Source organism: Nymphaea colorata, chromosome 2 (assembly GCF_008831285.2).
Source record: "Nymphaea colorata isolate Beijing-Zhang1983 chromosome 2, ASM883128v2, whole genome shotgun sequence".
NCBI classification, from domain to species: Eukaryota; Viridiplantae; Streptophyta; class Magnoliopsida; order Nymphaeales; family Nymphaeaceae; genus Nymphaea; species Nymphaea colorata.
Genome location: NC_045139.1, coordinates 14,644,412 through 14,672,024, shown reverse-complemented (window position 1 = coordinate 14,672,024; position 27,613 = coordinate 14,644,412). Strand labels below are relative to the sequence as shown.

Genomic DNA, 27,613 nt, shown 5'->3' with positions numbered 1-27,613 from the left:
AAAGAAAGGAAGTGGGGAGGGGAGACCGACGGGTTTCACCAATTAAAGTTCTGACAAAGGGCGATAACGTTAATTGAGATTCTCAACACACTTCCTAGTTTCTATTCTACAAGGGTCTTTCCTTTCAAGAAGACCAAACCTAAGCTCTATGATGCTCTTAGAAGCCAGAAGAATGGAAAATTAGTTGAGTTGCTCATGGTTCACATAACTTGTAGATTATACGTGCAAACTATAATTAATGTTGAATTTTACAACAGCCTCAAAGGAAAAAAATTTTCAGACTCCTGTTCTGCTCGTAAAATCTGAACTAGGAGTCAGTTTGTCCTTTGACTAATTTCTCCACACAATCTCGGCAGCGAAAACATAAACAAGGGCAACAAAGGAGATTTTTTAACAAATAACAACTCATAATTAACAGAATGACAAAACTATTCCTGCCAAAAAACAAGGCAACGGGACATGAGGGAGCAAAAAGAAAAAACCACTTCCTTTCTCCTTTCTACCTGATATCGAAACGAAGGGTGCGACAGATGCCTCTGTTGCATCCATACAAAGAATGACCGAAACATTAAAGCAGCCAGTCTTGCTAATGGTGGAGCATAAGATTCTTAGATCATATGCAGGCCACCCTATACAACCACACATACGTTAGCAACTATTTACACCAAGAAAATACCTGCAGCCAGGACGTGGATCATGGAGGCATATTACTGCTGATCCACGATCAACCGCCCATGGAGAGCCAGTCAAGAACGGAAGCAGAATTCTGCATGTCCTCTGTTTTAGTGCCTGGTTCTACTGCTTGTGTCATGTATGTCAACTTGTGTGTGTTCATTTCTTTTCTTTTCTTTTTGCCTTGAAAAACTTTGCATCCGGGGTTCTTGTCCTTGCCAATCTACTGGTCTGAACCAGCCGAAGGAACATCTTTTCCAGCCAGAAATCAAGACCTCAAAATAGTCCAGACATCTGGGTGCGCTGCATCTTCAATGCAGTTGTTCCTTTGGCAAGGATAGCTAAAAGCAGATACATTCAAGCCCTGATGATCAGACAAGAGAGAATCAGGAAGCAGGAGTTCTGTCATTGGCCATCATGCGCTGATTAAATGAGCTTCTCACACTCTCATCAGGTAGGGTCCATGAGAGCAAGAAACCACCAGAATCCCCACTCAATAGCTGCTTCAGGTCAGAAGTGAGATGCAGCGCAGTCACTGAATGTTTATGGATCTTAAGAACCTTACAAAGTATCAACCTGTACTCCAGGGCCTTCATACTCAACCCAAGACCTGCTCCTGTGCCACTAACAGGAGACTTGATCTTGCTATTTGCCTCGCTGCTTGCCTGAACTTCATCTGAGAAATGGACCATGCGCCAAATCTTGATGGCTCCACTCAGATGTCCAGTGACAAACCAGTTTGTCTCCAGCCAATCAGAAGAAATGGAGCTTGTCACTGACAAGATTGAATCTGATGGCAGTTGAGACGTGTTCACCACTGCCAGGCACTCGCCATTTATGCTCCACACAGCAAGCAGAACTCCAGCTGCTGTGACAATCTCACCAGTTAAGTCATTGACATACACAGCTGAAACAGGTGCAGGAAATTCAGGCAACTGCTTTACAAACACCAAGCCGCTAAGATCCCACAATATAACAGTGTGATCCTCTGAGCCACTCACTATCAGGGTGTAAGGTTGGCTGACAAACAAACATGTAATCTTGGCTGTGTGGGCACACAGAGACCTCTTTAACTGTAACCGACATTGCCCACGGTTTCCTTCCTTGCCTATTCGCCAAACAGAAACAACTCCATCATCGCCACCAGTCACCAAAATATTGCCATCATGACTAACTCCTGCACACCGCAATTGGCTTCCTCCATGAAGGTTCTCATGGGTCGAGAGGAGCCTGTCCTGGTCATAGCTTATAAATCGTAAACTACGATCAGGATATCCCCATGCAATGTACTTGCTGTATGTAATTGGTTTTAACAGGTTATTTGCTCCAGCAACGAGGATTTTCTCATAGAAGGTGACAATTTGAGTTATAGGAGATGCTGCTTTCCGAACCTCATGTGAAACCAACTCATTATAATGTCGCAATATGTGCATGGGTGGCTTACAGTCAGAGCGACGCTTCACATGTGGTTTAAGGAAGAGTTGCCGAGGCGTCTGACCGAAATGGTTAATCTGTGCCAATATAGAAGCTTTCATGGCAGGATCTGATACAGAATCAATATCGACGCTACCCTCATATGTATAATGATAGAAAACATTAACAGATTCCTCTGCTGCCTGCAATCCATTGATGCAAAAAGGAGCATGATCAGAAAATCTTATAATTAAAAAAAGAGAGAGAAACAGCTAATAGGGTATATTGAAACTAGAAAGTATTTGAAACAATGGATAAATAGCAAACATGAGAACTATACCTTCCCTCTTTGTTTATACCCGAAGATAAGATCTATCCAGTGATGCAGATTCTCAGAAACATAATTTGATTCCAGTGCCTCCCTGTGCTTTCTTATGAACTCTCTGGCACTGCCTTTTGCCCAAGGTGGTAGCAACACATCACCAACCTGTGCAACAGCACACCATTATTTCTAAACATTATGAAAAAAATATTTAGACCTTAAGAATTTGAAATATAAAACTGATATATTGAATGCACACCTTCTCTCCTGATTGTTTTTCACCCAAGTCAAGATGAAATCTGTTTTCGAGGAACTCTGGCATGTAAAAGAACTCAGGGATGAGCTCCTTCACATCAGATGTATTACCCTTACCTGAAGCACTCAACCATGTATCTCTTACGCTGTTGAAAAGACGATCAGCATGATCAAACTGCCCCCCTTGTAGCTTCTGATTCTCCATACTGAATGGAGGCAACCTTAGAAGATAGAATAGCACAATACCAGCACTAGAGTAGTGTGAACCATAGTGAAATTTTGGGACATCTGGATCATCCCAACTTTCATACCTGGCAGAAGGCAAGGACACGAGCTTGCTGAAGATGCTTAACAGACATATCATTTAGAAGTACTGAAACTGCTATCTGAAAAAGAGATACACAAATGACACACGCACTTCAGATGACACCAAAAAGAAAACAAACCTTTTCCTAAATTCCTCCTCTCCTTCTGGAGTTTGGCAGCCCATTGGTTTATCAAGCTTACGAAATGACTTGGGATCTGAAAGATTGAGAGTGTCACTTTCATAGTCTGCAAGAACCCAAGGGAAAACTGGATACTGTGTGAGATCATTATATCCACGTCCAGCAAGAGTGTTTAGGTGCATGAGGTACTGAAAGTTGCTAATTTCTCCATTCTGCCATCTTTTCGAAAATGACTTGGCCATAATCTTGAAAAGACGGCCCCTCTCACTATTCTCTTGCTTTAGCGACCCAGAGATTGTAGTGTCCAACCTGTTAAATACCAGCATATCAGTTACAATAATCACATAGGCTGTCTGGTCAGGATTGTATGTTTTAGGCAGGCACAGCCTGAAAAACCAGCTGAGCTTGGTTTCATATGAGCTAACCTAAACCAACCAAAAGGATGATCTGAACATGTACTCCCCTTCATGGGAATGCCATTTGAAGGTTCAAGATGATCTGAACCTAAAATCAATCATATGAAATAAAGCCAAAGGAGCACAGTAACTGAAAGTGCATCTCATGCCTCAAGAATAAATCAGAAGGGAGTGCAATAAACATTATATGAATTATGTCAGCAAAAAACCAATTGAAATGAAATGAACAGCAAGGGGTGAAAAAATAATAATGACAACAGAGAGAACACACCGACACAGAGCACCCAAGCCAACCTGGTCTATATGACCTTGAGGCAGACCTGCCCATTAACAGATGGAATTTGCTTTAGAATCTCAAATCTAATCTAGAGAGCATGCATAAAAGTTTTGTTCAAAGAGATGACAATCCAAAATAAGTAACTTGAAGCTGCAAAAGTGGGATCTGATGCAAACTCAGTTCCTATGTAACTGGATGCGGCTTGACTGATTACAACCCTTTTCAGATTGATTAACTTCATAATAGACTCAAAAGTACAAATGCAGTTAAGTTTTCCCCTTTTTTTGTTGTTTGAATCCAACTCGTTCCTCAATACAGCTGGCCTACAGATTCAGCAATCCAATGTACTTGAGATGCCTATGTTTCAATACCTGCTCCATGATAGCAACTTCACCAGCTACAAGATATCTCTATAAAGCTCAAATTGTTCGAAATAAACTTGCAAACCAAAACAGTATGGCCGGACACCAGTTAAAAGTTTCAGGAAGCATAAATGGCAAAATTACTTAAAACCAAATTAGGAATCAGACTCGAGTGGATAAGAAACAATACAGAAATGAAAGTGTATCAAGTAAACAACAGAATTGTTGTCACAAGGGAAAACAAAGGGAACCAAATATATGTTCATATTTTTCAACTAACAAAAAACATATAAGTTACTTTATTGATAAACCAAAGCACTGAAAAGTTAAAATTTCAAGTTCAATCTTGTACGCACTGCTTAATGATATACATCTTATGGCCAATGTTTAATAAATAAATTAACTAAATGAAAATGTATACAAAATTTAATATAAAATCAATTTTAATATGAAATTGTCCATTCCATACAGTAACAAAGTAACAAACTATAGGCTGGTGTTTCTAACAATCGAAAATAACAAGCAAAAAGGGCCATTCTTCAAACTTATGGATTTAATTACTAACTATGTTTTTAAAACATGACATGATAACCATGATTTCGCTGTAAGCTGTGGTGGAAACATGACTAGTATAGGAAAAGCACAGTAGCTTTCCACCATGTCTCCAACGTGAGAACCCATTCCAGGACAGCTTCTCAGTAAGTTCCCTCCTGCTTCCACATTGCAACTTGCAAAACCCATCCCAGACTAAGACCAAACATCACCTAAATAAAGAAATGGTTCATCTTAACTCATAGTCACAAATAACGTTTCAGAGTTTTAAACAGTGAGGCTTTTCTCAGGTATAATACGGCAAGCTTGAAAACAATTGGAAAAATACGTTAAATTTTTAAAAAATTTATAAAAAAAAACTAAAAATAAGGGAAAAATAAAATAAGTGAGAAACTAATAACACGAACATAAAAAAACTAAGTAGATTTGCAAAAAATAAAAATAGAAAAGGAAAAAAGGAAAAAAAAAATGGAAAACGAGTTCAAAACGTGTTTTTTCGTTTTTAACATTTTTTTTGAACAAAACGCGTTTCTTTTTAGTTTTAAATGACAATTTTATTTATCGCGTTTTCTTCACGTTTGTTTTTAAACGTGTTTTTTGTGACAACATCCAGCCCCATAGGTAAGCAACCTTAAGATATGGCATTACAAATAAAGGAAATTCTGTAATGCCAAAAGTAGCAAGGCTCAAAAGTATACTCCTCAGAATATTTGAAATTTTGAACAAAACAGAAAACTAATCAGGAAGAAGGAAAAATGCCAAAAACATCTACTCACATGCTGTTCCTTGGGAGATTCATTGCCACCAAATTCTTGAATACTTCTTCTCTTTCCCTCTTGTGGAAAACTAGCAGATCATTACAGCCATCCATGCTAAATATTTCAATTGCAACAGGACGTAGCTGATAGTCACGTTTTAAAATCTCATGAACACTTTCGAGCTTCCACATTCGCCATAGATGAGGCAGATGGCCACTATTGCAAGCTTTTTCCTTGCCCCAAGCACCACCACTATAAGCCCATGCTCTTCCTCCAACTAATGCTTTAACTGTAGTCTCCCAAGGTGCAGGACTCTTTGGCTGGAAATCTGAGCTGCCAGTAACGTCCTTCTTCACACCCAAAGCTTGATCTATGACAGAGAGTTCATCTTCACATTCCTTCTCACATATACAACCATCATCATCAATGTAAAAGTTCTCGATTACATATAAACAAAGATCCCCAATTAGAAAAATGCCATCGTGTTTGTCTAGTCCAACAACACGTTCACAATTGTAGCGAAACCTAATCTTCTCAAATGGTTCTAGATAAGGTCTAATTAAGTATTCACCATTGTCATATAGTTCTTTCTCTGGCTTTTCCACGGCACCTTTTGATTCATCGATTCTCATTGAGGAAGATTGGCGAGGAGAACCCAGATCCGATCTTCCATTAAAACTCTCTGTCATTTGAACAGAAAATGAGCTTGATTTGACAACGGGTTCAAGGGCTGAGTGCAAACTTTGCTCGTTCTTGCTGCTACACTGGTCATCATTCCAACCAATTTGAGCAGAAGAGGAACCTCCATCAATAAATTCCTCTGCTTCTTTAAAAAAAGAATCATCATAATCCATCCCATTAAAGCACTTCTCCTGGGCATCACCAGATAAAATGTGAAAAAGTGAGTCTGGATTTGACTCAGATTCAACAGGATAATCATCATTTTCCTTGGTCAGACCTTCTTCTCTTGAATCTTGGAACTTGTTCAAGATATCATCAATAGTTTCAATCCTCAGCTTGCAACGCTCTAACTTTTTACGCATACGGTATGGCCCTTCAATGGGGCAGAGCTGCCAATCAGGTTCTTTAGTGAAAAGAGAAGACTGTACTGGAAATATTCCTCTCTCATGTACAAGTTGCTGAAGATGGTATTGCCACTCACTCTCAGCATGAAGCACCCAACCATATTTATCTTGACGAAGAACTCTCAGCTCAGTTGACATTGCCTCTCGGACCAGTTCTAGTGCATATCTCCTCTCACTCATCTGTTCAAAGTGTTTAAAGTCCAACTTTGACACCTCTTTTGATCTTCGTATCATTTCTCTTTTCCGACGTACTTCCATACCTTTTATTCTCACAGCAGGGAATTTTGCTGACCCAGCAATATACTGTACCCACACTATAGCAGAACACTGCTCCAACACTTTTCTGACAATCTGTTCAGACTTATGAAGCCATTCATAGAAAGCTGAAGAACTTCCAGTCAATAGTTTGTCAAAACCTCCATGTAAAACATCTAGAACTTGTCCTTGACTTGGTTTGGAAACAAGTAATTCCTCCAGTGCAGCACGGCGATGCAATAACAAATACTTGAGAATATCCATTGCCATGTTTTGCGCAGTTCTTCTTCTATCTCGAAGAAGGTATATCAAGTTTATGGTGAGACAACAAATCAAGTCAGAATCTACATTACTTGGACAAAATATAAGTCGCTGATGGGCAATTAGTAGCTGCAAGACTGTGCATACATCAATGCTGGAAGTGCTATCTTCTGCAGTATTTATCAGAAAATTTTTATTCGGTTCAATTTGGAAACCAATCCTTGACAAGAAATGATTCTCCCCAATCGTGCTCAAGAATGATGGCAGAAAACAGTACATTATCATGCGGTTTGTGTTCTTCAGAAGTGAATGTATGTATGCTTCAAGTTGTTTGTTTCCTCTTGCTATGGACAAGAGGCCCTTTCCTGTTGGTGTAGTATCTTGGATACGCCCATCTTTGTTGGAAAATTGCAACATAGACAATAAAAACTCCAAAGTTCTCAGGACACCACTAGGCCGAGGAAAGGCACCCATATACATGCGATCAACAATCATCCAACATATTGTGTCAAGGTTTAAGGACCAACGGCCTTTGTCAAGCTTTTTTTCCATTTCCTCATCATCACGTAGCAGTCGTCTCTCCAAAAAATTCATCAATCTGCTCAGGCACAAACCCTGAAAAACAAGTGCAGACTCTGCATCAACATATAAAGGAATAGTCTCCAAGATGGCTTCAATAACTTGTGCAGCTTTAATTTGCTCTGTCACTATATCAGCAAGAACTTCTGCAATGAAATCTAAAACTGCACTAGCTGATGCAGCACATGGTCCTCCTCCAGAACCAGCATCTTCCATTTCCAACAAAAGCTGAGGAGTAACAGTGAAAAGCATATTCACGACCAAGGATTCTTGAAAGCTAGATTTGGCATCTTGTAGCAGTTCCATTTCACTCCCAGATACTGAAGAATTCATGGATGGAGTACCAGTAAGATGTACTTTACCATCCGAATGGCCCGCACTACCAAACCAAGATGTCAATGCTATTATCGGTGAGGAAGTGGGTGTAAAGCTACCAATCTTGAAGTTAGATTTTTCAGACAAAGCAGGGGAATCAGGGACAACTAAAGACACAGGACTGAGTGAATCCGCTTGTTGAACATGACCATGTATCTCACTGCTCTGCTGAACAAGTTCTTCAGAGTCAAAGGTTATCCCAGGCAGTTGCCCATGAATATCACCATTATCATGCTCATCATCACCCAGAAATGGTTTGTCTGAACTGAGGAGCGCAAGAGTTGTTTCATTATCACCATCATCTGCAGTCGTTTCTTTATCACCATCATCTGCAGTCGTTTCTTTATCACCATCATCTGCAGTTGTTTCTTTATCACCATTATCTACAGATGTGACATTTTGGTCTCCAACTAAATCTTCTGAACTCGTACTTATCTGGCCTTGAGGAAAGCTGCCCACACTTATGGATGTTTTGGCCGACTGCTCCTGCTCAGGTAAGCTAGAGAATGTATTTTGAGAGCTATGTGTGTCATCAGAATCATTCAAGTTTTTGTCCTCCAATGTTCGTACAGACATATTCTTTGCCAATTTCAGTGCAGATGCAGCCCTGGAAGGAACATACTAACCAATGAGGAACCCCATAAAATTTGCATTGCTATGAGAATCATAGTTAATTTAAAATCACCAGATAGTTAAACTCAAAATCACCAGATATTCCATCTAAGTCATTCAAATGAACAAAAAAAGCTCAAAACTTACCTCACGCTAGAGAAATACAAGTCTACACAGCCTTCAAGAAAATCTGATCGTCGACAAATGGCTGAAAATGGGTGACACATTTTTGCCAGATCAACCATGAACCTCAGAACAGAAGTGGCAGCTGCTGGAGCAGCTGCCTCCCCACCCATTAAACGAGCTGCATAAGTCTTATGTAATAAAGCTTCACCCTGAAGATCTCCTCCCATGTTGTTTGCCCCATCAATGAGATCAGCAGCCAATGAAGCACTGACCTGTGAATGAACACCAGCCTGATATGCAAACATGGACTGCAAGCTGAGTCTATCAAATGTGGCCTTAGCCATAGCAATCATAGATTCTAAAAGGTCAACAAACTTCAATTCACTATGGTTCAAATCACTGGGAATAAGCGCATGGAAGTCAAGCATGCGGACTTCTGGCAGCCTTGGATAAACTGCCTTACCAAATATTAAACAAAAGAGTGTGTAATATATTTCAGGAGAGTCATAGAAACTTGGAAGGACACGAGCTAAACCTTGGAAACCCCCACTATTGCGAAATTTAAGGGCAAAAGTAGGGGAAGAAGAAAGGCAAACTCCAAGCAGTGTCATGACCCATTTCATGCTCGTAGGATGAACAGCCTCATCAAGAAAATATGTAATTAACTTGGAAGAAACAATTTTATGCCACTGTTCAAGCAATTCTTCTGATTTTATTGTCACCTGTAAATCAATAAGCATTTCAAGTAACATATTCCTGACAATGACATGCTTTCCCATTGCTTCTCGAGTAACTTGGCGACGCTGTGTCAACTCTGGTGGATCAAATGTCATAATAACAAACTTGACCACAAGCTCCAATTCAGTAACTAAAAATCCATCCTCCAATATAACTCCCAGCAAGACCACCAATTTTTCCAACACGGGGACTTCGACGTCACCTCTCTGCAAAGTTACAAGCAAGTGTTGAACAAGGTTAATCTGCCGCAAGATTGTAAGATTGTGGTTGCGGTACCAGTGCATGGAAACCAAATGCTCCAGAAAGCCTAAAAGAGCAATTTGAATAGGAATGGGAGCAGTAACCCACACGGTCCAATCCAAGAGAACATGCTCAACCATGTCTGCATTTGACAATACTATGCAGTTGGAGTTTTCCTGCTGTAGATCAGCATTTTCAAGCTCTGAGATATTACTAACTAAGTCTTTCTGTTCCACAAAGTCTTCCATCAGATCACCATGAGACCCAACAGATGAAAGATCATCAAACTTCATTGCACCATCATCACAGGTGGCTTCAGAAACTGTAATTCTGTTAGACAGAACACTTTGAGTTCGCTGGGCTTTCTGTTTGTCAGAGAATGAAGCCTCACAAGCAGCAATTTGGAAAAAGATATTAAGTGATTGCATGTCAAACAATGTCATCCTCCGATGCAAGAAAAGAGCAAGTAAGTGATATCCTCGATATACTTGCATATCTTGCACATTTTGAGGATTTTGATGGAGAGCAGAGGCAAGCAAACATAGAGCCATGTGCAACATATCCCTAGTATTTGCAGCTTCGACTAGAGCCAGCACGACGGTCATGCCACCAACTGCACGAACACTGTCTCCTATTACACATGGACTGCAGATAGAGATATCACCATGGAGACGACCAAAGCGTGGGATTCCTGACAATTGATATCATCTGTTAGATAAACTTGAAACATGCCCCAAAAGTTGTAACAATGACATAGCTAAAGGGAATCTGTAAAACAAGAAAAAAAAAAAAAACTTAGAAAATGCCACTCACTGCCAATTGCTAGATGAATTTGACACAGGTTCCAAAACTTGTAACAATGTCATAAACTAAAGGGAATCCAAAAAACAAGAAAAGAAAGGTGAACTTCGAAAATGCCACTCACCACCAATTGGTGATGCTGCAGCAGACATCGGATCGACTAGATTGAGAATGGAGAGTGTGCCAGATGTTCGAAAGGATTCAGATGTTCCATCAAATGCAAAGATGAGCTTTTTCCCAGACAGCTGTAAGGAAAGGTTAGTCAGCCTTTCCAAGTCCCACACCAAGCAACTGCCATCTGATTTGAAGCTTCCCTGCTTGCTAAGAGTGTCAGGTCTTTGGACATTGGATGCAACAGGAGACTCAGCATCCAGTGAATCTAAGATAGCCATGTTGCCTCCACCGCAAGCCTCATTAGGTACAAACTGCAGTAGATCTGCATCCTGGAAAAGCCCTCGATATTTTCTTCCAAGAAGATACGTGAAGCAAATTCCACCTGAAGTAAGCACCTCTTCATAGAGGTAGCAGCATCGCATACGCCAGGATAGATCAGAAATTTTGGCACAGGATATTGGTGTTCCTATTGTTACTTGCAACTGTTTTCCAATTGGTGATGGAGAGTATCCCAACTTTCCTGTATGTCTCAGCTTTCCATCAAGATAAAGATATGCTACACTGGCTTGAAAAAGTCCAGCTAAGGCATTCGGCTTGCTATGCACAACAGCAAGTTGATGCCACCTATTCTCTTCCAGCTCAACACTGGGGAATGACAGTGAGCACGAGTTGCTTGTTGAAAGAGTGAAAACACCATCGTCTTGGAGATAAAGCTCAGCATAGAAGGAACTGACATCTTCGACAGTTCCAACAGAAAAGATTCGGAGAACATGTTTTCCCATATTCTGGCCTCCTCCAGAGAAGGCTATTTTTTTGGTGTGACCGGCTCTAGATTGTTCCTTTTCCTCTGCACTTCTCATAAAATTAGTAAACCAAAACCAACATACAAATGAATACCCAGCAGCAGGCGGCCATGTTCTCTCCCCAAGAGATACTTGAATTGATGCATGCCCTATCTTGCTCATATCCATCTCCATGAAAGGTGCTAAGGCAACATTTTCTGAAGTCGTTACCTCCATATCAATCAATCTTTTCATCATTCCCACAAGGCTGTAACCTGAATGTATCAGCTTTGATTGCAAAATGTATCTAACAAGGATTCGGAGCTCTGCTGAAGATAATCTGTCATGGTGAAACTATGTTACTTAACAACAGGAATAATAATTCGAAGAAAGCCTCAACAATATGATGCAAGGAATAATTTATTTTATCTCAGCCAAGAAAAGTACCTGTATGAGCCAAGTGCCTGTACAACTCTCAGAGTATGTGATAGCAGTGATGAAGAGCTTGAAAGGAATGGATGGACTGTCTCCAGCAGCAGTCCCACACAACCTAATCATGAAGGGGCACAGAACAGAATAGTAAGGAGGCAAAATAAGATACAAATCATTAAAAGTCAAAGCACAAAAGGCTGACCAAAACTTTGCAATACATACCTGCAGATGTCAGATTTTCCTGATTGAAGGGGCCAGCATGAGCAAGCTTTTCCATAAAATTGAGTAAATCAAGCTGTACTTTTGGCGTGAATTGCAACAGTGACCTGATCAGCACTACAATAGCACCTGCATTATAGACTCGCTCTTTCTCTGGCCTAAAAGATGATGAACTTATAAAATAACCAGCTGACCCGCTTTCAACAATCTCATAAGGCACACCTTCTGCTTGCTGCAGATTCACAGATTGAGGTGGGAGCACAATTTCAAGGGTAAGCTCCAACAACAGCTGAATAACTTCCTTCTCGTAATCAACACAAAGCAAACCCGATTCACACAAAAGATCATAAAATGCCTGTGATGATATAACAGAATGCAGGCTAATCCGATTCACAGAGTTATTGTACACGCCCGCCGTCATAACACGCAGCAGAAAACAAAAGATTTTCATGTGAACCATTAAAGAAGGTTGAGTATCATCATTTCCTGCTTCCCTGTGAAGACTATGGAGCATTGTGAGTAGAAGTGAAAATCCAGTTGCTTCACCAAAGACCCTCTGTGCTGAATGATTAGCTCCCAAAATACGCCAAAGGGCTCCCAGTGTATCACATTTTGCATCATGATGGAGTTTATATTGAGATCCAGACATGCTAGTAATCATGCCACTTTTAAGAATCTCAATAAGGGCACCAAGGTCTTCAGGATGAGCCTGTGAAATATTCATGCCAGTCAGTTTGAGGAAACCTTTCATTTGCCAGCCCAGTAATGTGAAAGTTAAGCATAGAGCTGGGGGAGACAAGTTGCAGCAGAAATAAAATTTATCATTTTAAAATCTCCTACTACTGATAAAACAATACCAAGTCTTCTGCAATCAGTACCTTTTCGTTTACTCTCTTGCATGCCTTACATGCAAACGTGATTTACTGCCTACATGGTGTTTAACTAAACCTTTAGCATGAAGAAAATAAAACAGTTCAAAACTTCAAAGAATCAAAGTAATTGTCAAGGGATATGTTTTCCAACCAGCCAATCCATATCATGTCTCTAACCAAGACCAACTCAACTATGTCACGTAGGTACGGGTAAGGTACGGAACACTTGGGTGTGGGGACACAGCCATACATATATATGTATGCTAGGTCACACGGTAAATGGAGCACCACCCGTGTCGAACCTGCACAACACCAGTACAGGTGCCGAAATGCTCTTGGGTACGGCTTGGGGTATGGTCAAGGCCGTAACGAGTATGCTCAAGGTACCAAAGGCCGAACTGGTCCATTTTCTGGACTTGGCCAAACAAGACCATCCAAAATTTGGGCACTTTTTTTTAATCTACCGTGAATAAAAACATTGATGTTTGAAACCCTTACAGAAATTGAATGCTGGTGGGTCTCTAGCACCCACTTGACCACCGAGTGGCCTCCAACAATCAGGTCTCCTCTGCAACAAAACGGCAAATAGTGTATGGCATCTCCGGTGAGTTTTTTTACCTTCTCTGGCAAGCCCTCGTTTTGCAGTCTGTTTCTTCTCTTTTTTCTCAGTTTCAACATAAGCACGACTGCACAATCTATGTCGTCAGCGAGTGGGATCGTGTGTTGCTGGTGGGACTGCACAATTATAGTTTAGTATGGTGTCTCCAGTGAGCATGAGTGCACTTTGCACAATGGCGTTGGACTGCGTTTGATTGTCGACTTGTTTCAATTGATTATTTGTTGTCATAGCATCATGTGGGACTGTACATGCTACCTTTTATTTTTTTATTGAGAATTTGTGATGTTTTATAATTTTTCATGCCGCCAAATGGCTAAATGGCTGAATGGCATGCGTTTTTATTTTTTCTTGAAATCAAACTAAATTTTTAGACTGTGTCATTGGGATACATTGTCGTTTACCATTATATCATATTCTTTAAATTCTTAGTTTCTTGAAGCTGTGCATAATATACTTTTTTCCCGTACATCTCCACTGTATTACTGTGTATGCATACTTGCATAGCTTGATTCCTCCATAATATATGAAGCATAAAACATGCAAATTTACACTGTTGGCTTAAAATGTTAGTTTTTTTTATGTTATATTATATTATATCAACTATAAACATGCACAGTGGTGTCCCAGCACCCAAGTTTTTTAAAAATTCTCCGTACCCATACCGATACTTGTACCGGCACCTGTACCTATGTGACATAGGATGATGTATCTATACAAATGTGTGTGTATATATATAATAAGATTTTAAGCAAACAAACACATACATTCATTTGCTTATATTCATAAAAATATATATTACTGAATGGAAAATACTAAAATATACAAAAATACTAAAAATATACCAAAGAGAGTACAAAAATCAAAACTGCCATGTCCAAGCCATGTCCCATACCTGTGTTGTGTCAGGCCAACACGGGTACCTCAACTGATTAGTTGTGTCCACGTTACATATCAACTCAAATATATAGCTAGAAGATGATAGTAAGAACCCAATCAATCCCCTCCCTTTTCCTTTAAACCCTCTCCCCTCCACCCCAAAAGAATTTCGGGAAGGACCTATGAAGCTTGGAAAGTGAAATGTGAGGAACTTCCGAAGCACTTTGGGTAGTGCTACTTAAGAAAGGAAGTGAGCTTCCTTTGAAACCAGAAGTGTGCTTTCTCTAAAAGGGAAACATGCTTCCTTTCTTAGTGCAATCGAGATTCCTATCACGGTTCCTACACAAAAACGTTTTTATCTCATCATTGACTAAACTTAATTTAACAAAAAGCTTGGAGATTGGAAGTTAAGCATGAGCTTTGTTAGTAGGAAATATTATATTTTCAGCTTTCTACTTGCTTCCTAGTTACTTCTCAATTTGTTTCCTTCTTCGCTTTCAGTTTGCTTCATGTTCCACTTCGAGTTCAATTCCTAATTTGCATCTATCCTCTTCCAAAATTTCTTAAGGCCCTCACTTCCCACTTATGCTTTTCCAAAATAGCTTCTTGCTCATACTTCCATAGTCGGTATCTCGCCCCAAACCAAGCCAACAAAGAAAGACCAACAAGTGTCTCATTATAGATTTTACCTAGAGAGATTTGCATTTCAGCCTTACTGTGATTCCCAAAAAAGACCACCCATTGTGATTTCCTGATTAAAGCCACATCTTTTTATGAAAATTGTCAAATAAAAGGCTGAAACAAACTTACATTAACCTAAGAAACAGAATGACAGCCTCAATTTCCTTCAGTACTATCCTCTATCAGAAAAAAGTTGTTACGCTTTCAAGCAGGATATTAGAAATTGTTAAGGATGAAAGTAAGAACATAATTTAGTGGAGTATTGAAAACACATTGCAGCTAACATTTTCTATTTCTCAAGCTAATGGAAGTCTGTTCAGGCCTTTATTTCACAGTTTTTATGAAAAGTTTGACCCTTATTAGAACAATCACGAAACATGGTCCTTTTGGAATCACAGGCACAAGGAAGGCCGAAAAAAATAAATGCTCCTTTACAAAAAATTGTGACAAATGGATCCGACACAACACTGTCACAAGAAGGTGTAATGACCAGAGCTGCTTATATAAAGCTCATCAAGTCTCTTTGAATGAGCTCATCAGCCAAGCAGGAATGACAGGCACTTATGAGGCTCAACGTCCTTAGTCATTCTGTTTGTAAAGTACTTATGTATTTTAATATATAAAAGAATTATGTAGGCCTGTCTTTGCCTCAACAGGCTGAATGGATCTGCTAACAGAGAGGAAATCTGCAGTCCCATTGTCACTATATAGTATATACACCAAAAAGTTTTAAATTACATAAGTATATATGTGCTCTGTGTGTGTGTGTGTGTATATGTTTTAACTACACAAAGCTACTTCATATTCAGCTTGTATCGAGTCCATACAACTTTGCTTAAACGAGCTACATAAGTCATAATAGAGCATTCCTGTCGGTAGACATACCAAACCCAAACATCTTATTTGGGCACACTTGTCTCATATGGCAACGCTAGTTAACAACTTACGTACGAATGTGGTAGACTAAATAAAAGGTAAAGAACATATATAAACCTAAGAAACTTCAAAAAAACATCCTGCACAGGAAGAGGTCCAAAATTTTTCATATATATTTATCTCTTTAACAGTGAACGAAATGTGAAATGCAGGTATGAAGTTCAATAAGTAGATCAGATTTTGTTTCATACAAGTATCATGAGAAACTAAACAAAGGAAAACTGAAAAGAAGTGAAGCAAACCTGTTTAATATCTTCCGTTATCAAACATGTCAACAATCGCAGAACCCCACTTCTGTGAGTGTCCGATGCCAGGAATGGTAAAACAAGAGTAGCACCATTGGACAGCCTAAAAGATGATTGGTTAGCTTCTGCTTTCTTAAGTAAAGACACAAGACAATCCCATGCAGCGGCAATTGTGCCCTCATCTTCAAATAATCTAAACTTTCCTGAACCAGATCCTGTTATCTTCGGTGAAGAAAGGATTGCATCTTTGCTGTCCTTGTGTTTTGTGAAACTGTTAGAGGTAGACATATTCTGAGGAAGATTAGAATTCTCTGAACCAGAGAGGTATTTATGACACTTGATGTCATCCAAAATAACCTCCAAAACACCAACTTCACGTAGCACTTTTTTGTACTGTTGATCAAAGGACAACAGTTTTATGAAAAAGGTAAGAATCGAATGCTTAAGTTCTGCTGTTATTGGTTGCTGCAACAAGCAACAAAGAGAAAGAAGCTCCTGTTCGGGAACACAATTAATAACTGTCACAGCATATTCTAAAATCTTCAAAATTTTTTCTTGCAAAAATATGGGAAAACCTGTCATGTTTAGAATGAAAAGAGGCACAGTCCGTAGCTCTTGACATATCTTGTAATTCTCAATATGACTAGAGAAAAGCTTAAGCATCCTGTTCAGAACTTCATCCTGTAAATCTACATTGTCAGCCTTAAGAAAAATATCTTGTAACATCTGGATGGCTTCTAGATCTTTCACTTTTGTACTGTCTCTTTCTCGTACATCTTCAATCCTCTCAGCAGAAGGTCGACTACTATGTGCAGTTGCCTTGCTATTTATGGGTTTAGGTCCTCTGCTTCCAACTGTAGTACTTTCAGCTGGGCCTGTCTGTGATAGGTTTACCAAGACATCAAGCAGCCTGGATAGTGAAGGTGAAAGATGGGGTGGTGAAAGATCACCCCTGCCACCAGAATCTTGTGCTGCAGTGCTATGAGTTCCATGCAGACCATCTGAAGAATGGAAATCATCGGAAGCTAATTTGCGCTCAACAGAATGAACTTGATTCTTTTGCAAGGCAGACAGTACCAGAGCAAATTGCACAAGAAATTGATATCCATGTGCATTGTGTATGTCCGCCCTGAGTCTTATTCCTCCCGCTTCTACAATTTAACAACATAGCAAATAGCCGTAAATCAGGTCCTAGAAAAGTACTTCTTTTACAAAACTTAGTCATTTAAGAAAACTAAGTTTTGACAAAGAAGATTATTAGAGACTGATAACTCCTATTCAAAAAATGCATATGGCATGAACTAAAGTATATGTAATTGAATAAAAAAATAGATTTTTGACATTTAACTAACCTGCCCTATATGACAGTTCCACACACTCAAGAAGCAAATCTACTATTCCCATAGTATATGCAGAATCACCAATTTCAGGATTAAAATCCTTCACAGCCGTCAGGAAAACTTTTATCTGAAAAGCATTTCAACAAAAGTATCAGGTATGATGATTTTCCTAATCAACACTTGCCAAAGAAACAAGCAAACAAAAACTGAGATTTAAAGTACACTTTAACTATATTAATCGTAAATGCAGCAGGGCACAGTTGGTCTCTTGGTTATTCAAGGCTTCAAGCCCAACAGGATATATTTAATACTGGGCTGAAATGTGTTCAAACTTCAACCTTCAGTGGAGCCTCAACTGCTTTGTTCACAACTCAGTTTGACCAAGATAGGGTAGCCTAGCCCAACCCTGTTTATCCCAGAAATTCTTCGTTTTTATTAGTTTTGTGGATGAGATGCAGCAGCAACACAATCAGAAACTTGAAGCAAAACAACATGACGAAATCAGTACAACAATTACTTGACATATTGCATGCTTGTGATATCGTGTTCCATGCCTTGTCTTTACTCTCCCCAATTCACCCCTTTTCTCTTAGGGTCCATCGACCTCTGTCTCACCCTCTGCCACCTTTTTCACTTTTGTCATGAAAGAATGACGACAGTGTCCCATAGACTGATGTATATCCTTGTTACATGTGTGAACCTTTTTATTTAGGAGTCGGAGGTAATCATATTCTTGGCAGCGGATAGAGGGTACCAATCCTTAAATCATTTTGCGCCTCATGAAGAGCAATATAGACAGTTGAAAATTTCTAGCACAGCCCCTTGTCATTATATTGTAGGGGAACCCAATTTTTGGTCCTAGCATCCTTCCCTCTAGGCTTGGAATAACCACAAAAGAGTGGTCATGACAAATAGAAGCAAGGAACAGTTTCAACGACCAATTGTGCATGGAATATGAAGTGATCCATAGAAGAGGCATCCAATCATTCACACATTCTGGATCACAACTATATGCAGGAACTCATCCATATGGATGACCTGAAAGGCTGAAACAGTATCAGAGTTAAGGCAATCTTTTCAATTCATGTACCAGTCCCAGCAGACACCATTCACCAACTAATAAATTTTGTTGTGCGACTCCATGACCACTACAACCAATGTGGTGCCAGCTATTTGTGTTTCTCTGTCTCATTTGTACAGACATTCTGATCAGCTACTTATATATGGAGATTACATGACAATAGCCAATTTCAAATGAGACTATCTTATGCCATTTAGCTGAACAGTTAGACTATATTTAAAATTGTAAGGGTAAACATAATGCTCCAAAGATGCAGGTTCCTACATGATCACCAGCCTATCAAATATTATGTTTCTTAACTGCTTGATATTATGCAAAACAGGATGACTTGGATGTATAGTTGCTAGCCTAATCACCAACGATGATAGTTTGCATCAACTATACTTGTTTTGTAAGTATAGAAAAATAAATTACAAACAAAAAAGAGGAAGAAACAAACCAGATGATGCTTGCGTATATACTTTGCAGTGCTCCCATTGTCATTAACCAGAAGAAGACCAAGGATCTGATACAAGTGTAAAATAGGACAATTGAAATCATTGGTTCCTCTTTTAATGTTATATGACATTACAGACATAGGTAAACATAACAGTACCTGCATGGCATGCCGATGGAGCTGGATGGTATGTAAAGGAATGAGTCCCATCCTGAACTTTGAAAAGACGGTCAAAGACCCTGTTGCAACCATATGAAACAGCAGCTGCAGCGAATTATCCTCGGTTAAACTCAGGGCAGCTGAGGGTTGACTCGCCAAAGCCTTCATAACATGCACTATAATTCCTTCAACCTATAAAATCATAGTATGTAAATGTTAATGAAGCAGTTCAGACCATAAATATATATTTTATATATGCCGTTCTGAATAGTACAATCAGAAAGCAAATTAAACTCAGGGAATGGTGCATCAAGAATGCTTAAGACATCTGAAAGTATAGAAGGAGATGTAAGAAACTTCCTTATACCTGATTTCCACTTGGTAGGTTACTATACTATCAGGTAGTGCCACAGTAAATGCATAGAATGACACAGAAGGCTACCTAACAAAGATGTATGCACATAATAGCTCCCACTCTCCACACATACAAAACGTGCATGTAATATTGGATGTTTATCATATGCTCATGGTTAAGTATTGATGATGCCTGACAACTTTCTAAGGCTGGGTTGAATGTTTAACCATCATTGAGTTAAGTTTTTGATGCCCTTTTGCAGGTTATTTCATCTAAACTACGATAACAAAGGAGGTAAATGTACAATAATATTAAACAGAAGAGAGATCCAGAAATAACAGACTTTTCACAATCCGAATTTAGTGCTGCATAAGGGAATCTGCCTTTTTCATATTTTTCCTACTTTTTGGAACCTGAGGAATGTAGAAAATACTCTTGAATGAGGCATTCAAACTCAGGGATGGATGTGAAGGAAACCCTCTACTCATTCTAACCTAACGAGTGAATCTTAGACTTTTGAAAGTAAAAGACCAGATAGCCATCAACTTGTGTAACTACAATTTCCTCACAAATTGGAAAAACCAGATTGATTAAGGATCGAATTGATGAAAGCTATAGGTTCGTCAAATAATCCACAAGATTTGGATCAGAAATTAGATGGATTAGACAAATGACAGAAACTCTACGAAGATGCATTCTTGAAGATAGACAGATAAGGTCTTCTTGTGGCAAAGGATTGATTATATTAGTGGTAACCCCAACCATATCTATCATACAACCCCCTACTTGCAGAAATCTAATCATGTAGGCACATTCTTTCTTTTTATCCAATAGTTAATAAAGATGGGAGCCTACAAAAGGAAGACAATTTGGTGGGCATTTGTAGCTTTCCCTTTTTCGTCTATTTCTTTCTTATCTGATTTATCACATAATGTGCTTAGAGCCATCAAAAAAGTGGGGTGTTGATTCAGATCGAAAAGCTACCACAGTTAAAACAACCCAGCCAGCCTGATGAGGGTAACCATTTACCACAATCTGTTGCCATGATGTTTGCCAATAAGTGCTAACCACCTATAAGTCCCATAGTTTAGACGATTCCTGCTGTTTCTATGCATATATGATGCCCAGGTTCTAACATAAATGCACATGAAGCTAACATACTATATGATTCACTAGACATCATCAGAAATAATCAGGTAGAGAATTGCATACAAGTATTTAGTGAGAATGAGACTGGCACCATAAAAAAAAATTACCTCAAGCTGGTGTCTTTTCGTGGCATTGGCATCACGAGCTTTTTCCTGTAATATAGGTGTTTCTGAGACATCTGGATTTGGTTGATCATTTACATTATCAGGACAAAGAAGAGCGTTGAGAATATGAATCAGACAGCTGAGAATTCCAGAATCCAAAAGAGGTTGCTTATCAAGGGGCTGTGAAAATGAAAAAACAACAGAAGAGTAAGATGTTACGTCATGGACACGAATTATGGCAATTTTAGATGCAGACCATGATTCACATTTTGTCCAACAGGACCAGTTAATGGTTTCGAGTTTTGACTTGCTAAAATTGTGAAACAAAATGTACAAATACTCATGAAAATACCCATGCAGAAATACACAAAAAGAATCTGAAGAAAATACTCATACTCTCACATTTCTGTTTTAATTGATCTATTCTCTTTGTTAGATAGCAAAATAAGTAAAGCACAGAAAGAACAATCTACATCATTGGAGTTAGGACATTTAGCATACTAAGCAGACATAACAAGCAAAACCTTAAAGACAATTCCTTCTGAAAGTGCCATAGTTGATTTAGTTAAGTACCTTTTTAACAGGAATAAAACCAAATACGAATATAATTAAACAAAATCATTACAAGCACCTATGCTCTAAATCTAATAGATAACACTTACCCCAGAAACTAGAGCCTGAACAGCACACAATAAATTTAAACCAGGATTGATGCCTCCCTGTCAACATTTATATCATTAAATAAGATAAAGAACAATAATATATTGGAAAACAAAACAGTAGCTCAAGGTGGTGAAAAACCTTGGTGACATTGGTAAAAAAGTCCAATATGTTTGAAACGTGCAAACATCTGGTCTTGCTTAAGCTTTTCAATTTCTCAACGTCTGAAACAAATGCTCTTCCAATGACAAAAGAGAATATGTGTGGTTCAACAAGCCTGGAAAGCCCAAAGAACACAAGCTCAATGAAACCTGCAAAGAAAAAGGAAAAACTGCACTACTAATATGCTACGATGACGGAATCACATATACTGAATCAGGAGATCTTGTGGATCATACCAGATGACAAAATTATTAACACATCCATAACCAACCCAACATGCATGGTTTGATACAAACAATCAAAACTCATGCTTCCTTTGGAACAGCATTATGATCCCAAAAGGATAGAATATGTTTAAATTTAAAGGAGATTTCCATTTCACATCCCTCATACAGGTTACAAGAATGCTCTGCATATTTAAGGTAGCATAACGCAAAAAGCTGTTTACATGTTAATCAATTGAGGGACATTTATCTGCTGCTTCACTAATCGGCAGAAGATATCAACAGCCATATTGAGTGCATCTTCTTTCTCCTGCAACATGAAAGAATTCCAATAAACTCAGCCACCAAAATATAGGTTTCCAGGAACAATAAACAATGACCAGTGATTAACCTTTTCCAAGCTGGATGAGCGAAATAACTCCCAATTTCTTCTGAAGTCCAACTCAAGTTCATGTTTTTCTCTGCTTCCACCGTAATGCAAGCATTAACTTAAATAAGCAACAAAACAAACTGCCAAATCCACATATATTTTATACTCTTTGAATAAAAAATCACCAGAATAACAGTCCTTTATTAGTCCACTAATGCATAACATCAAAAAGGCAATGTTGTTGAATTTAAAAAAGCAAAAATTGTAGAAGGTACACAAATCTTTCCATGATATATGCTTCTGTTAGAATTAATGGACAAACAAGAGAAATTACCACAAGCTTTTAGGAATCTTTAAAACAGAATAATGAAAATGGTGCATAGTCCTTCCACAGTGAATTAATACCTAAAACTCAAATATTTCCATTCCTCATAAGGAGCAAATAAATGAAGGCAGGAAAAGAGCTTTTACTATTAGAAACTGGTATTTGTATGAAATTTTGTTACATTAAACATAGAAGGCTAAGGCTCAACAACAATCTTGTTTGAAGTTCTCATATAGCTCCCATACAATTGGAGTTTGTATAAGAGAGGGCTTTGAAATATAAGCATCCAAAATCAATGGGGTTTCAGATTTATAAAAATAAAAACAATTGAAGGCATGCATATAGGAATGAAAAAAAAAAATAGAAAAGAAAGAAATCGCAAAAAGATATGCTAATAATTTAACTTTGCTTCTGCAAAAGCCTCTAACACAAGTAACCACCAACTACTGACTTAATATGCCTTCCGTCCTCAAGCTTCAAAGCAAGAATATTGGCCTCTAGTCTTAAATATCTAATTTTATTATTCTTTTTGCTAAAGAAGGCATCCTCAAAGTTTAACAACCTGACCCACTCCCACACCATGCCCAAGCTCTGAGTTTGGTGAATCCCAACCCACTCCCTAGTGCTTTGTTTGCAGCCTCAAAACCGACCTACCTTATAAGCCCCAGAAGATTTTTCACATCCTGCATTTGGCAAAACGTGGTTTTGTAAAAAGAAGTGAAAAAACTGACCCCCCTCAAGTTTCTTCCTAGAGAACCTTTTGGATGTGTTACCCAAACAAATAAACCAAGTTTTGAAAACTCATTAAAAAGCTTGATTTTCATAAACCAAGTTTTCATAAAACTTGGTTAGGTGAGGGTGACATCAAAAAACCTCTTTAGCAAGCCAAACCAATAGACTAAACCATTTCCTCCTCAAGCCTACTGGGCCAAAACACTGCTATGACTTCCTTCCTGTGGCATACTATAAACACGACCTGCACAAGGATCGGTGTGCCTTGATGCCGCATATTGCAAGCAGCATATACACGAGTAGGACATCTAGTTTAGTCCCATATATGGATAAATTGTGCCAGCATCTTCTCAAAAGCTTTGTAAACAAGGGAATAGTCTATGGCATATGATGGCGGAAAACCTGTTTTGTCTTATAGATGAAACTGAGACACATACAGTATACCGTTAGCCACTATGACTATGGGCGATCTTCTACCTTTAGCATACTAAGAATTTTTTTTTTGTCCCACTCACCAGCTTCACTCTACAATTTCATGGGAAGGTTTTTCCTTGGGCAAAATTTTTCTTTATGAAGTTGGACATTCAAACCATTAAAAAATGCATAACAGTAAAGGTTTATGAAAGCAGTTTCCTACTATTTCTCTTGCAATATTGGCAAAGATTGAAATGAAACATGGAAAATATAATTTTAGAATATATATGAGCAAGAGTTCATACACAAGGGAAAACGTTACGATGTTATCATGACATTCGTTTCGGCAATATTTTGTAAGCATTCAACACCCTAAGTGTCCAAAAAGACATGAAAACATTGTTAGTCTTGTTTTCCTGCTAAGTGTGCTATAGAAGAATCAGAGTCTTCAGTCTTCTTCAGTCTTCACCGTCATCATGCAATAATACCTTTCCTATTTTCTCTGGCTATTCAACTAGACTTGGAAACCAACTATAACTTGACAGTTGACAAGGACATAACTAACTTAAGGAAGTCAGTTATTCAGATATTCTGGTTTCTTCAAATTAAACCTCAGTGCTTAGTAGTTGGCGCGCCTCAGTCATAAAGCTCAATACGACAATATATCCTCAAGGTACTAAAATAACATGATCCAGACATAGATTATTGGTATCTCTTACTATGGCTTGAACTAACTTAAAGAAGCTGATATGAGAACTCAAAATCGTGCAGAAACTCCAGATATCACACTATGGAATACAGCTTCCAAATTTGCCATTTTAGGGTATTGTTGCTAGGCTCCAAGAAAAATGGTCATGCCAATAATTCAAAACCAACATGACCAGACATTCTTCTTTAGTCCTCCTCAAGTCCTTTCCTGTATACTGAGTTTCTAACGTGCTTTAAAAAGAGAAAAAATAAGCTGTTTAGGGTATCCATAAACTCATAAACTTGTACGTATAACCTTTTGGAAGGGCAGTAAAAATTTTTTGTTACATAATACATTCATAGTGTGACCAATCCATAAAAGAATGAAACATGGTTTCCAAGATTTACACAAATATTGGATCTAATCATGTCTATAATTGTTGCTCAATGATATCATTATTAAACATGACTATCTTGACAAAATGGATAAGGGTAGTGCAGGAGTGTAGACTGTAAATAAGGAGTACAACCAGTATGACATATTGTGCCTGAGTGAAATTGCATAAGAAAGAACCAATCCAATTCAAAACACAATCCAATTCAAACTGAAAAGGAAATAAGGCCACTAATTAATTTTTTCATGATTCCCACATGAAGGTCTCCGTTATGTACTTTTCTTCAGTTATATAACTGTGTAGGCAATTAAACGAATAGCTAACACATGAATGCATGCAACCACCCAACTGTAATATTAGGACAATCTTGATATATGAAGATATGTGCTGGATGAAAAATGGAGCAGATGTCTGAGCATTAGGAGTACCAGACCGATAGTAAGCCACAATATGAGTTAAAAAGAGCTCCACAAAACTACAATTCACATTATCTTGTCTCCTACAGCATGTTACGCTTTAGCAAAGGTTCACTGCATAGGAGTACCTTAAACTTAAAGCCATCTTGCTGAAAGATCCTAGTCCCGAAAACAAAAGAGTAATGCACATTCACGACTGGCGTTTTGGCAACAGAGAACACGATGCAACCTCTGTTTTCCATGCCGGACATAAGTCACAGTTTATGAAACGTCAGCACCAGCCTATGCAAACGAGTCTGATATAAAGCTACGGAAAAGAGAAACTCTCTAAGACCACCACCGCCCCCCCCCCCCCCCACCCAACCCCCAACCCAAGCACCGAATACCGGACTGTCAGAACTATGCAAGACACACTTATCAAAAAGATAACTGCAATTAGAGGTCTACTGTCGAAGCGTTTCCAAGATCTTAATCGTTTTACCACTAACAGAGGAGCTCGGACATCTAACCCGATCAATTCTAATGTTAACTAGTGCAGTAAAGTAATCCATCCATTTCATGAATTCAAACTCTTGCACCAACATAGTCCGATCAACGACAGATTATCAGACGGTTTTATCATTTTAGTTCCAATGAACAATGTTCGAGTCAGTTAAATTAGCTAATCAACCCGAGTTCAATATCTTTTCAAATTTTTCATGAAAACGGTATGTCGAATGACAGAACTATCCACCGTCAGATGAAGAACAGGAGATAGTCTATCTGTAACACAATCTTTTGCAACAAGTTTTCCCCTGACCTTCAGAAAGCATAGCAGAAAATCAAAGTAAGAATCGTGATTATCCATAAGGAAAAACAATTAAAAATAAGAAACAAATTTCAAATTGATCAACCGGGTATGCTTTTCTAATTCGCGAAGCATCAAAACTCATAATAGTCAGCGGCCGCGACCATCGCATTTGCAATGAAATATATCACATAGAAATGGGGAAAACACGAATAAATAAACCGAAAATCTCCGCACAAACAGAAAAAGGAAAAGAAAAATGAGTCTACGATCGGGAGAAGAACATACCTCGCGGCAGACTCGGAGATGCCATCCAGTTGCGGGCGCTCGGCCTCTCCATGAGCGACAGAGGTGGGCAAGGACGATGAAGAATGCGATAGTCCTACCTTCTCCTTTATGTCCTTAAGCAATGTCGCCCATTTCATTGTTCTGCCGGATGAGTGGAACATGGAATTGTCATCTGTAGCACTAAACCCACCCGGTATCCGAATCTAAACCCTAAACTCTCCGATCCTACGCCAAAAGAGATCGCGAAACCCCTCGTTTTTTCTCTTCTTTCTTCTCTTCCTCTCGAGCCTATCAGCGATACAACAGAGAACAAGAAATCCCGTCGGACCGATGGATCCGGCGATCGGATTGCAATGCGGTGACCGGGAAACCGATCGGATGGAGGATTCCGGCGGTGAAAAGACGGGAAACGGAGAGGGGGGAGGCCGCAGAAACCGTGGCGGGTCTTCGGTGCTTCGCGCAGAGATGTTCCGCGTTTTTGTATCAAGAAAAACTCTCCCTCTCTCTCTCTCTCTCTCAGTTCTCTTTCTCTCTCTACATCTTTATTTTTCTATTTTTGAGCTGATTGTAATAAAACAAACAGAAAAAGGAAAATCGGGCGACTCGGATCGGCTTCGCTTGACCGCGAGTCATCTCGATCGCCTCACTTCTGGTCAAAGCAGTTAAAAGTAGTGGGTGAGCGCACTCTCGCTCGTCATAGCTAGCTTCTAAGCTGAGTAGGTCCGGACTAAGTCAGCTAACCTTGGGTCCATTATATGCGCTTGATCGTATCCAAGGTGAATTGGTACGATTTGGTGAAAAGGCGTCTGAGCCTGGTTTGCTGAGCCCTTGACTTCAATTGTAGTTTCCTAGCAATTCAATACAATCAATCAGTTCATGGAGTTCATGGATCGGTAATAGTTAAAAGTTTACCTAATATTGCCAATAAATTATATTTATAAAGCTTTGAGGATTTGCTCTATTTAACCTTACTTCAGTTGCTAATACTATTTTTCGTATTCAACCTCCTATGATAATAACCAATGCGAACATTTAATTAGAATGACATTGACACGATTAAAGACATTTAGTTAGTTGAGATTATAGCATTAGTGTTTGGCCTTAATGATGCAAACGAATCAAATCCAGTTATACTTCTTCAACTTTTAGCTGGAGTGGGTAGTGCCAAGGTTGAGTTAATTGGCACTTAGCTCAAGTTGGTTGTCTCA

The 27,613-nt window shown here is 38.9% G+C and overlaps 1 protein-coding gene across 1 annotated transcript; it reads right to left on the bottom strand.

Annotated features, from left to right (window-relative positions):
• Positions 1-364: 364 nt before the first annotated feature.
• On the bottom strand, positions 365-26,911 carry LOC116247978 (protein SPIRRIG). Its single transcript, XM_031620486.2, has 19 exons — positions 26,406-26,911; positions 22,383-22,452; positions 22,216-22,301; positions 21,747-21,882; positions 21,608-21,664; positions 20,949-21,125; positions 19,338-19,529; positions 19,182-19,247; positions 17,674-17,788; positions 16,319-17,472; positions 12,096-12,801; positions 11,889-11,991; positions 10,670-11,781; positions 8,788-10,435; positions 5,492-8,635; positions 3,109-3,417; positions 2,667-2,973; positions 2,426-2,572; positions 365-2,288 (listed from the first exon to the last, which is right to left on the bottom strand). The coding sequence occupies exons 1-19, from the start codon at positions 26,564-26,566 to the stop codon at positions 1,059-1,061; spliced, it is 10,920 nt and encodes a 3,639-aa protein (XP_031476346.1). The 5' UTR covers positions 26,567-26,911; the 3' UTR covers positions 365-1,058.
• Positions 26,912-27,613: the final 702 nt, after the last annotated feature.